Source organism: Myxine glutinosa, chromosome 5, assembly GCF_964187855.1.
Source record: "Myxine glutinosa chromosome 5, kmMyxGlut1.1, whole genome shotgun sequence".
Classification (NCBI taxonomy): Eukaryota; Metazoa; Chordata; class Myxini; order Myxiniformes; family Myxinidae; genus Myxine; species Myxine glutinosa.
Window position 1 is genome coordinate 150,051,056 of NC_136265.1, and position 12,168 is coordinate 150,063,223.

Here is a 12,168-nt window from a genome sequence, read left to right on the forward strand (position 1 = left end):
CCGCTAAGCCAACACCAACAAGGAAGGTGTTGCATCATAAAGTGTCTCATCCTTTGGATCGGGATTACGCTGGGTATTTCGACTTCTAGCATTAGTTGGTGGATGTTAGATTTAATGGTGTCTTTCGTGAAGAGTCGGCAGGTTATCACCGGCAACTTGGACAAATCACGAAATCCTATCACCATTAGCTATACGGCAAAGCCTGGCCACCTGGTTTCGTGAAAGACTTGCAACAAAAATTTTCCCCGGTAGACCAAAGAAGGTGGGAATAATTGGGGACATTCATGTAGTAATAGTGCTCAGAATAATCGTCGTCACGACAAATTTCTCAAGAATGGTAAAATTACAAACCGTTCACGTTTTCATTTATTATTTGTCATTTTATTTTTCTTTGATATTATTTTAGAAATCCTACAAATCGACATTATTGTAGTTACAAAGCTATATGCATATTGTTTTGTGAACGAGGGAGAGCAGGGAGGGTCCATATATAAAATGTTTTAAGAATAGCTTGCTCAGGTTGCTCAGGTAGGTTAGATTTACACTTTTAGCAGGGACTTACCAGAGCTAAGTTGTATATTGTAAAAATGTGCACCGAGGGGGTGATGATTGCAAATCGTAGGAAAGTCTAGAGTAAGTTGCATATGTTCAACCTTCTGTACAGGCAATGCCAGGTGGGGGATTTGTGGCACGTGGCACAAAGGGACGTGGAAAGCGCTATGCGCTTCGAGTGAAATGGATATCAACACTGGCCGCTTTGGCCAAGGACTGTAGGCCAGGACGGTGTAGTGAGATGTGGCGCCTTAGAAAGGGGTGGAGCGGATTGGTGCCGCCACCCACTATCAGCAAGCAGCCAGTGACAAAGAGCCACCATGAACAAAAAAAAAGTGGAACGTTCTGCGAGGTGTTATTGTGAGAGGACACAAGCCCCGCAGCCTCCTGGGGCCAGTGGAGCTGCCTCGCCTCTGTCTCCTCATCGCCTTCGTCCCATACCACACCAGCAGACAAGATGCCATTTCCATAGACAAGTCAAGCATTTGTTACATATCTATGTGAATTAATATTCAGATCTTTGCTTATCCGTGTGTAGTATATTAAGGGTTGTTGTGATTGGAGGGGCAGGAGCCCTTCTGAACCAGTGGCCGGAAACGGAAGTGACCGGAAACGGAAGAGGAAACGACACGAGGAAAAAAGGACAGGTATTCTTTTTGATCTTCCTCGCCCCGCTCGAACCAAAGGTGGCATCGACCTTGCGCTGCGTGACAAAGCGGCGTTCCGAAGCCCGTCTGGCGAGAGGAGGTACCGGGACGTGTACCGACCCGGTGGAGACGTCAAGTTGACGTGGAGCCGTGCATCGACCCCGCGTCTGGTACCGTTCGCAGCCCCGTCTAAAAAGGCGCGTCCGAGTCGCAGGTTGGGGCCTAGCACGCCTGGCAAGTGGCGTGGGGCTTTTGGCTTGCTTTACCGCACCCGCTTCGCGTAGCCCCGAGAGGCTGCAGCCGCGGGGCCTGGTACGATACCTGCCCGGTGGAGACGTCCACCCGGGGTTCGTTCAACCGCCCGAGTGCGGCGACGCCGACTACCATCTTGGTCAGGAGGGGCCCAGAGACATTGTGCGGGACCGAGACCAAAAGGGTGTCGTGAGTACTCACCGGGACACACGTATATAAGATGGCCATCTTATTCATAGGGAATTGATTGTCCTTGAAAGATTGTTGATGGTTGTGTATTGTTGATTGCTCGGGGAAAATCTCCGTGGTTGTGTCATTGAAATTGTTGGGTATCATTACCCTTGGGAAATATATTCTTGAACATCAGTGTCTCTTGGGGTGGAATTCATAGGTATTGCGTTGCGAAAGCGCATCTATATAATACTACTTTCTGGCGAAGGTCCTCTCACGGTCCGGGGGTCACCGAGACCAGGTAGTCACCGAGGGGACCACGTAACACATTGCCATAGACAAGTCAAGAGAATGGACAAGATAGTGAACGTCCATGAAATGGCAGATCTCACGGGCCTTTACTCGTTAGCAGGGAAGAGATTAGGATAGCAACCTCCCATGCTCCAGACGTCACTCTGACCTCTGAGCTGACGAGCCAGGAGCCAGGCACAATGTTCATCCAGGCCAATATTCCAGAAATTAAAGGGAAAAAATGAATGAAAAATCAAGCGAAAATGAGAGACTTGAAGAACAATTTGAGGGCATAGATGGAAAAAAAACAAAGACAATCTAGGAACAAATGAGAGACATGAAGGGGAAAAAAAATGAAAGAATTGGAAAATAAATTTGGATGTAAAGGGTGCACAAATGAATGGAAAAAATAATAATAGGGGCATAAATTAAAAGTGGAATGGAGGATTGGTATGGAGAGAAAATTTAGAAGGAAAGGAACTCTCCAGGAATGTCGAAATGTCCTGGACAGACATCACAATGGTGTTGATGTCGCCCTGCTCCAGAAGAAACAGACAGACTATCCATGAGATGAGGCAGTTATAGGGTTTAGTGGGGAGGACGAACTTAGAAGCCCCTGCAGTTTGAGAAGCAACTGCCATGGTCTGCAGGACGGTGCTGGAATGATTGGAGTCTCGTGGATATCGAAGATAACCAGAACGGAAGAGCACCAGGCATCACAACATGCTTTACGATAAACTAAAGGTTGACAAACCTGGTATAACTCATACGGAACCAATGCACCACTGTATGGCACCAATGAAATATGGATTGTGAAATGTGATGGGAAAGTGCAGTCAAGCACATCAAATCAATAGTTAATTGAATGCAGAGATTTGTAAATTCATTGTCTCCTGGCGCATTGGATATTATTTCATTCATTGCAATCTCTGGCCTTGGTATCGCTGTCTCCACAAGCAAGAACAAGACTTTCTCTGGTACCAGGTTTCAATATTTCGTCGTGAGTGGCACGGACAGACGGTACATCAAGCCCTGCTTTAACCAAGCTTGCAGATTTCGGGAAACATGGAAGTTCGTCCGCTTTTGAAATAGACCAAGGAATGAAGCATATTTTACATTGAATTGTGGGGGCTGAAGCACAGTTACTGCAGTTGAGAACCCCATAGGCCTATGCTACACCTGATAGCCAAGCACGTTGCTTGCTACTCACTACCGTGTGAGAAATAACTGTATGCGCACAGCCCACACATTCTTTGTGCGATCTGGTATGGTAATCCCTCTAAAAAGAAGGGAAATGTATTTTCCGATTATTAAATACGTTGTTAAATCTCACGTTGTTTATGCTTCTCCGTTGTAGTGTGAAATACGTGAAAATTGATGTAGCTCAAAAATTTGGCCTTTAATAGTACCTTGGTGCACACTTTAAATACTACTTCTGCCCTAATTATTCTCACGTTCTCATCGAGTCAGCCGGGAAAAACTTTTGTCCCCAGTCTTTCCCAAAGCAGCCGGCCAGGCCCGGAGTCTGATCGAAGGTAATTTAGGCAAGCATTTGGAATTTATTCAGGGTGCCAGGAACATCTCACCTTTTCACTAAAGACACCAATGCTTCAACGTCTACCAAGGACCAGGTTTGGCAGATGCTTAACGTCCTTCTGATGGAGTGCTTAGAGATTCAAACCCAGGTTAGACAGCTGAAAGGGAAGAATGCATACCTCCAAGGTATTCTGCTGGTCCATTGGTATGCACAAAACCCTACCCCCCCCCCCCCCCCCCAGATGCCAAGACAAAGAATGCAATTTGTGAAAGCAAACCGATTATGAACAGGGGACCACCAACTCCAATGCTTAAAATGCATGTATAGGGCACAATGATCACAACTCAAATCGATTACCCCAGCAACACTGATGCCATCCACTCGATGAATCTGTGCCAGGGTCCACCGTGACCGTTGAACAAAGCCTCCGGAGCTGTCAAATTGTTTCACCTTTGTGATGAATCCTTTTTGAGGCTTATCATTGGTCACTGTGCAGAAAACAAACAAACAAAAAAACAGCAGACAAAAGAACGAAAACAGAAAAAGTGAAAATTCAAAGACGGAGAAAATCGAGCAAAAAAATAAAAGAAACGAAAAATTAAAAATATATATATCACTGACCAGATACACACAAATACGTGGTATATCGACCCGATCCTCCAGCTGGCAGAAACGGAATCTTCTTTGGTGTTCGCCGTTGTACGAGTGCCGCAGTCAGCATCCTCTCATTCGAGCCAAATACCTCCCTGGCAATGTTCAACTTGGTTCCCATGGTAACAATAATCCTGTCACATGTCAGGCATGTTTGGATTGCTTGTTAAACCGCACATTTTGCTGCACAAAAGCTGATCTCTCTGCCTACAACAAAAACAAATCTGTCAATATTAATCAGTTTGGGTGAAAACAGACTTGCCAAGCAAAATTGAATATTTGTGTACAAATCTTTCATTCTTTATGATTCAATAGCTGTGTGCAAGATTTCTGTCACTAAAATATTACAACAAAAAATGGTTTTGATCATCAGTGGTAAGCACACACAAACACAACCTGCAATTTCAATGGGAAGTTGACAAAGGAGTGCTTGTTCCTTGACACCTAATGCAGTCTTCCTCGGTATTTATTACCTCCACCACCAAAGGCGGATGGAGGTTTTAGTTTCAGCCCTGCCTGTCTCTTTGTCTGTGTACAATATCTCAAAAAGTTGTGGACGGATTCGGAACGAAACTCGGTGGACCAGTTGGGTATGAGACAAGGACGAGTTTATCCAATTTTGGTGAGGATCCAAGAATATTTTGAGTGATTCTTCACAATTTAGTGATGGAGCTAAACCCGATATATATATATATATATATATATATATATATATATATATATATATATATATATATAGTTATGTTTGTGGGGTAGTGATATGTAGTCAAGTAGATTTGTGTAGGTATCATGCTCCGGATTCCGGGTAAAAACCATCACCATGTAATAAGTTCTGTTTAGCCGAATGTCGGAGTATGGTGTATTTTCGTCCCCGTCACGAGGGGGCGGGGCATGTTAACTAGCTTAGCGGATAAGTATAAATTATCCCTTGTATGTCTTACCCTATGTGATTTATACTTTGGCTCTTTTGGCACTGCACCACAGACACCAGTGAGGAAATGCCCATTTATTGCACTAAATAATAACCATAAAACCAACTGGAAGCCAGTTCTGAGCATGGCCATTTGGACGCACCAGCTACATCGCCACGGAAGACAGGCAGGCCGAAGACATGCCCCGAGTTGATTGACCAACAGGGAGTTGACCAACAGGAAGGCCGGGGTAAGAAGGGACTCGTGATTGGCCAGGGCGGAGCAAGAAGCTACCCGCCAATTGGTAGAGGGAAGGCCGAAGAGGAAGCAGAGTGCCGATTGGCAAGGGCCACCGATGATGTCAGAGGCGAGCAAGAAGCGGCACGCTGATTGGTGGAGAAGCGCTGATAACGTCACGACCCCGACGATAAAAGATTGAGGACCGACATTTTCTCTCTTGCGCTCTTGCCCTTCGCCTTCACGCTTTGATCTTGCCCTTGACGACCTCTTGCCTTTTGTTATTCATGCCTTCATTTTGCCCTTCCTCGCCTCTCACATCTTCCTCTGTCCCTCGACGTTCCTGCCTCTCGCTCACCCCTGGTCTTCCACACTCTTGTTGACACCATCCTTTGGCGTGCGAGGAGAACGGAGGCCTGACTTTGTGTGCGCGCCCCAAGCGACGAGCAGTTTCCCGCCAACACCGGAGCCGCGTCAAGACTGTGCGCTGGGGCCTGGATGATTGCTGACGAGGCACCGATTTCAGTTGAGTGCCACAATTGAATTACACACCATTATTTTCCAGTTCCTTTATTCCCCATTTGTCCGTGTTATAAGTCTGGTGTGAAGGATCCCATCGGACTTTAGTTTACTTTAGTGTTTCTTGTGTTTCTTTAGCATCGGACTTGTGTTTCTTGTTATCGGCATTTCTTTTAATAAATCCTTCGTTATTTTCTGTACATTCTAAACCCGGTTTTGTGTGTTACTTTTCAGCAGGTTGAAGACTGCCCGGCGGGATCGCTCAGGTAAGCGCTTCAGCTTCCTTCCCTTTCTTTCCTCCCGCGCTATATAGTAAAGTCCACAATTGAACTGAATGCTTCTGAGTAAAAGCTCGCTATTGGCCATTTGTGATCCGTGCTCCATGTATATATATATATATATATATATATATATATATATATATATATATCTATATATATCTATATATATCTATATATATATATTGTTACGGACACGACTTATTAAGATGTTATGCTGGGCCGAGCGGAATGGCCGCCGTGTTCGCACAAGTTACCCGATTATACTCGAACATTGACTAAGTCGCGCTATGCTAAATCAATGATGGAAAGGACACAACGGCTGGATTAAATGACACGACACCAGGGGTCCAGTTCTCAAGACCTCCGGAGGAGGTTATAATATTGCGGAAGGTTAGATTACAAAGACAAGAGAGACAGCATAGAAAGGTGGGCACTTAAACACGGTCTTATCTTAGCCCCGACAGACGACAGATAAACGGGACAAGACTGACTCACACGGGCATTGATGGCAAGGAAGGGCAGGTCGTCGATGGTCAGCACAAGGTGCACTCTTGGCTCAGGGACAGGATAGCGCGGCCCAAAAGATGCAGGGAGGTCTCTCAGCGCTCGGAGGTCGCGACTGGTTCTTCTTCGTGGCTGAGGCGCATCTCACGTCACGTCCGGTAAGTCGCTGCGTATATCCGGCGGGGAGTGACACGCCCTCGGCTCGTTAGCTCCGCCCCAGATGGAATCGGCCCGTTGCTTCTTATTGGGTGCGGGGGTTACCGGGCTCCGCCCTTGACGAGGAGCTGACAGCCAGCCCCTTCGTGGTAACCCCGTGGGCGCACATGGCAATGGCGGCTAACCAAGCCGGTGTGAGGACGCACACTCCCCGCACCGCGGCCGCGCCGCCCCCGCTGTGGTTGTAGTTGTTGTTGTTGTTATTGTTTCATGAGGAAGATGGGAGGAGGTATGGGGAGGTCCTAAACTCACTACTGGTGCCATACAATCACATTCTGGTGCAACGAAGAGTCAGAACTAATGGAAACGAGTCCTTAACTGACATAGACTAAGAATAACTAGCAAGATGTCCGAAAGTTGTCTACGTGAGATGCGGTGGACCTGGGCACGACATTTAATGGGGGAAGAAGGGGAAGGTCGGTTCTACAGAGTGTTATTTACAGGCAATGGGACTAGGGAATGGGGGATTGGGGATAGTTGGGGGGTATTGGGGAAATAGGGGAATATTTACAAGCGGATATGGATGGAGGCCAAATCCCATATCCGCAACAATATATATATATATATATATATACAATATATATATATATATACAATATATATATATATATATACAATATATATATATATATACAATATATAGTATATATATATACAATATATATATATATATACAATATATATATATATATACAATATATATATATATATACAATATATATATATATATACAATATATATATATATATATATATATATATATATATATATATATATATATATATATATATATATATATATATATATATATGTGTGTATGTATGTATAATTATATATGTATATATATATATATATATATATAATTATATATGTGTATATAATTATATTGCTGCGGTTTTGAGATTGGTACAGTAAAGGTTAATAAAGGTTAAAGGTTTGCCCCCCATAGTTAGTCACACGAGCAACATATAGGCCCATTTGTAGTATAGTTATGTCTTAGTATGTGTAAGAATAGGCCATTTCCCCTCTTAGTACCTGTGTTGTGTAAAGACAGGAGAATAGGCCCTACAATCATTTTGCTCCGACCTCCATTCTACCTCTATGGGCGCAATCCAGCCCGCGTCCCATTTGGCTGTCCACTAGTCAAGTTAACACGAGGCAGGGCCTCGAAAGGTGAGGGAGGGTCGAGCTCGGCGCGGCAGCAGTGGGGACAGTAAGAATGAACCAGCCAATCGGAGCGCGAGCAGCGTGGCGTCACAGGGCGTGGTTGGGACATTCGATCGGGCTAAGGGTGTGGCAATAAAACCCTCTGTGTGAAGCCCCCACCTCAGTCCAGTTATGGGAGAGGCACTGGTGAGTCGTGGAGTCCAGTTATGGGAGAGGCGCTCGTGAGTTGAGCAGAGTTGCGCGCAGACCAGAGTTACGGGAGAGGTGCGCTGAAGTGACTTCTGAGTACGGAGAAAGGAGACGTGCTTGACGGGAATCACCCATGCTGAATTAACTTTGTTACGTGGAATACGTGGGCGCAGACAGGGCGTTGATAACTCACGCGGTTCGGCCAAAGCGAGTGAACGCGGCTGAGTAACCGCCAGCCACGCAAAGTCCGCCCTCTACCGTTCGCCCTGAGATTACCCGCTTTGTTCGAGTGACACGATACGAGTCCCTGCCTTCGCCTACCTTCATCTTCGTGGGACGTGCCGGGGACCGTGGAGAGTGAGACGGAGCCAATCCTGTACGACCACCGCGGCGCTGGTGAACATCATCCTGCCCATCAGCAATCCCTGTGTGAGTGTGTGTGTCAGACGGGCCCGTTTGTCCTGGGGTATTAAGAGTAAGACTGTTTAAGGATTTCCCTGTGTCTCTTCGTCCTGAGCTGTAAATACGTGCAATCATAATTAAACCAATTTGTTCTTCCTTTTCTTTCCAATTCGATCGCCTTTGTGATTTCTCCATTGACTAAGCGTGGTACGAATAACATCGCTCCAATCGGGTCTCGTAATTATAAATAGCGCGGATCACGTGCACACAAACCGCTTGGCGTATCACCATCACACATGGTTCGTGCGAGGCCAATTCCCTCGCTTCCAGGGCAGCGCTAGTACTTAGGTAACAGCGAATTTGGTCCTGAAACCCTATTTAGCGCTGTCCGGAAGGGACGTAATAGGTCTCGGTTCGCGCCAGGTCCGTAAAGAAAAGGGGATTAATCCCCCCTTGATAAGGGGAGAAGGCCGGCGACAGATCCGCAACAATATATATATACACACACACACATCATGATATCTCAAAAGGTTGTGGACAAGTTACGACAAGACTTGGTGCATGAGTTGGTTAGGTGACGAGAACAAGCCGATTAGATTTTAGTTCGGGTACGGATCTGGCCTATCAGTGGGATAGAAAACGTAAACTGTTCAGCTTGGCAGAGGTATGCGGCTATGCGCTCTACCGAGTGCCGTTCTAGTTATACATGCAAAGTTGCTTTTCATGATTTGTAAATTTTACAAACAGGATCTAGTTCCATATTTTCACAATATAGATTTATGGTTTGACGCATGATCATACACGAGCAAAACTGTGTGGCTAAAATACGCAATTTGAATAGGGTTTTACAGATGTGGAAAAACAACAACAAATGAGCATCTGTATAATGAGTACCTTTAGCCCCACAATGGTAAAGAAAGTAGTAACTTCCAATTTAAATGTTCTGAAAAACGAAATATTATAACAAGCCATTCATGCACGTTTACACAGTTATCTTTTAATGTATGCAAGATTCCTAGATAAAATTAAACTTTCACATTTTCCATTTTGCTACACTACAGCATGATGCACACTTTATGACTTCAATATTATCTGAAATGTTTTATCCTTGGAGAAATAAAATCAAAAGCACAACCATAATGAGCCATTCCAGTCCTCTCAAACATTCTATGAACTGGATCAATGAATCGTTAAGCAATTTCAGTGAATCAAACCTCCTGCAGACAATGTCACAAGGGCATTTGTGGAGCATGTGCTCCACCACAAGGATGGTACGTGAAGCGCTAATAAAACTAGCATCACACAAACACCATAGATACAAATGATTGAAGAGATGGAATTCTCAGAGGTGGACATGACTGTGCCCTGGCACATCTTTGATCAGCCTTGGGCCTTGGGATACTTGCCTCTCGAAACACCGTGCCGTTAGGACAAGCAAACCGAACAACTATAGCTTTGGCATACCTGGTTACCTGAGCCAGCCTAAAATTAAACAATGTAAGCCCAGTTTGTGGGTTGGTCTAATGGCATTCCCATTTGAATCTCCGATGTCAAATGCTTTTTTTCCAAAATGTTTGCCCATAGTCTACAAATGTCCTTCATGTCAAAGTACAGGTTTGTCTCATGTCTTTGTCCTGCATGTGGTACATGTCCAAGCTCCACAATAAGCTTTTGATCAATATAAAGAAAACATAAGACTCCCACAAGAGAACCCCAATTCAAACAAGAATTCAAAGTTTCCTGTTGTTGCACTTTCAGCATGGATTTTCAAGGAATGTCTGATTCTGCAATAGCAAAAAGACAAGAAGCACTTCCATAGCACAAGCACAACTTTTTAGAGGACTGGCATTTGAAGGGGCTAGACTTGACACACACACACACACACACACACACACACACACACACACACACACACACACACACACACACACACACACACACACACACACACACACACACACACACACACACACACACACACACACACACACACACACACCTTGAACCCACCCCCCCCCCCTTTCTTCCCACTCCAAGTCCTCAACCCCAATTCCCATTTCCAAGTCCTCAATCCCCCTTTCTCAAGTCCAACCCGTTCTGTCCCCCATCCCCACTCCAACTCTTTGTCCTCCACTCCCTCTTTCTTCAAGTCCCCAACCACAGGTCCGCAGCTCCCCCCTTTTTTATTTAAGTCCTCAAACACCACCCTTCACAACCCGAAGTCCACATAATATTAAGTCACCAACTGTGAAGACTATGAAGGTTTCTCAGTGAAGGAAATTGATGATAAGGAAATTATTCGTTGAACATGGAATTGAGGCTGAATAATTTGGGTTATATTAATGTTACTTCTGGTAGTTGTGCAAATCAACAATTCAAATTATACACCGCCCGTGAAACTTTGTGCTTCCTCTCACACAAGGCATTGTCAGAGGTCGTTCTGCCTCACATGGGCATGAAAAGGAAATGGACTCATTCGTAAAGAGACCCAGACCCCGTTTGTAAGGGATTTAGTTCCCAATGGAATGTGGAATATTTATGAAGTTGGGTATGGTGTGAATGTCCTTCGACAGCAGAATCGTCACTATCTGGGAAAACTGCTAAGGTTTCTCAGTGTAGTAAATTGATGCAAAGGTAATTATATGTTGACAGAATTGACTGAATAGTTTGTGGTTAAATAGAACCGTTTGATCTTAAAACTAACTGGGGTCCATTGTCTGATGCAATTTCATGTAGCAAGCCGTGGATGGGAAATACAGTTGTTAGGCCTCTAGTGATGGACTGGGTAGAGGTGAATGGCAGGATAATGGCTTCTGGCCATCAGGAACATTCGTCGACAATGGCGAGGATGTATTTACCAGTGGGGGAAATGGACAGCAAATGTCAACATGTATGACTTCCCACAGATTGATTGGCACCTTCATCAGCCAAACAGTTCAATCTTGGTTTCATCAGACCACAGAATCTTGTTTCTCACAGTCGGAGAGTCCTTTCGGTGCTTTTTTGAAAACACCAAACGGGCTTTCCTGTGTCTTTCACTGAGGAGAGGCTTCCGTCTGGCCACTCTGCCATAAAGCCCAGATCGGTGGAGTGTTGCAGTGATGGTTGTCCTTCTGGAAGTTTCTCCCATCTCCACACAGGATCTCTGGAGCTCAGCCAGAGTGAACATCAGGTTATTGTTCACCTCTCTTACCAAGGCCCTTCTCCCCCGGTTGTTCAGTTTGGCCGGGCGGCCAGCTCTAGGAAGAGTCCTCGTTGTTTCAAACTTCTTCCATTTAAGAATTATGGAGGCCACTGTGCTCTTGGGAACCTTCAATGCAGCAGAAATGTTTTTGTAGGCTTCCCCAGATCTGTGCCTCGACACAATCCTGTCTCTGAGCTCTGCAGGTAGTTCCTTCGACCTCATGGCTTGGTTTTTGCTCTGATATGCATTAATCAGCTGTGAGACCTTATATAGACTGGTGTGTGCCTTTCCAAATCATGTCCAATCAATTGAATTTACCACAGCTGGACTCCAATCAAGGTGTAGAAACATCTCAAAGATGATCAAGAGAAATGGGAGGCACCTGAGCTAAATTTCAAGTGTCATAGCAAAGGGTCTGAATACTTATGTAAATGTGATATTTCTGTTTTTTCTTTTT

At 45.0% G+C, this 12,168-nt stretch overlaps 1 protein-coding gene across 1 annotated transcript in view; it reads right to left on the reverse strand.

The window, feature by feature from the left end:
• Window positions 1–12,168, reverse strand: part of LOC137412662 (syntaxin-binding protein 6-like) — a 72,360-nt gene that overhangs the window by 44,101 nt on the left and 16,091 nt on the right. Inside the window, exons 2-3 of the mRNA XM_068097950.2 lie at window positions 4,072–4,235; window positions 3,808–3,938 (exon numbers count right to left, since the gene is read on the reverse strand). Coding sequence (XP_067954051.2) covers window positions 3,808–3,938; window positions 4,072–4,222 — 282 coding nt within the window. The 5' untranslated portion in view covers window positions 4,223–4,235. The remainder of the gene's footprint in view (window positions 1–3,807; window positions 3,939–4,071; window positions 4,236–12,168) is intronic.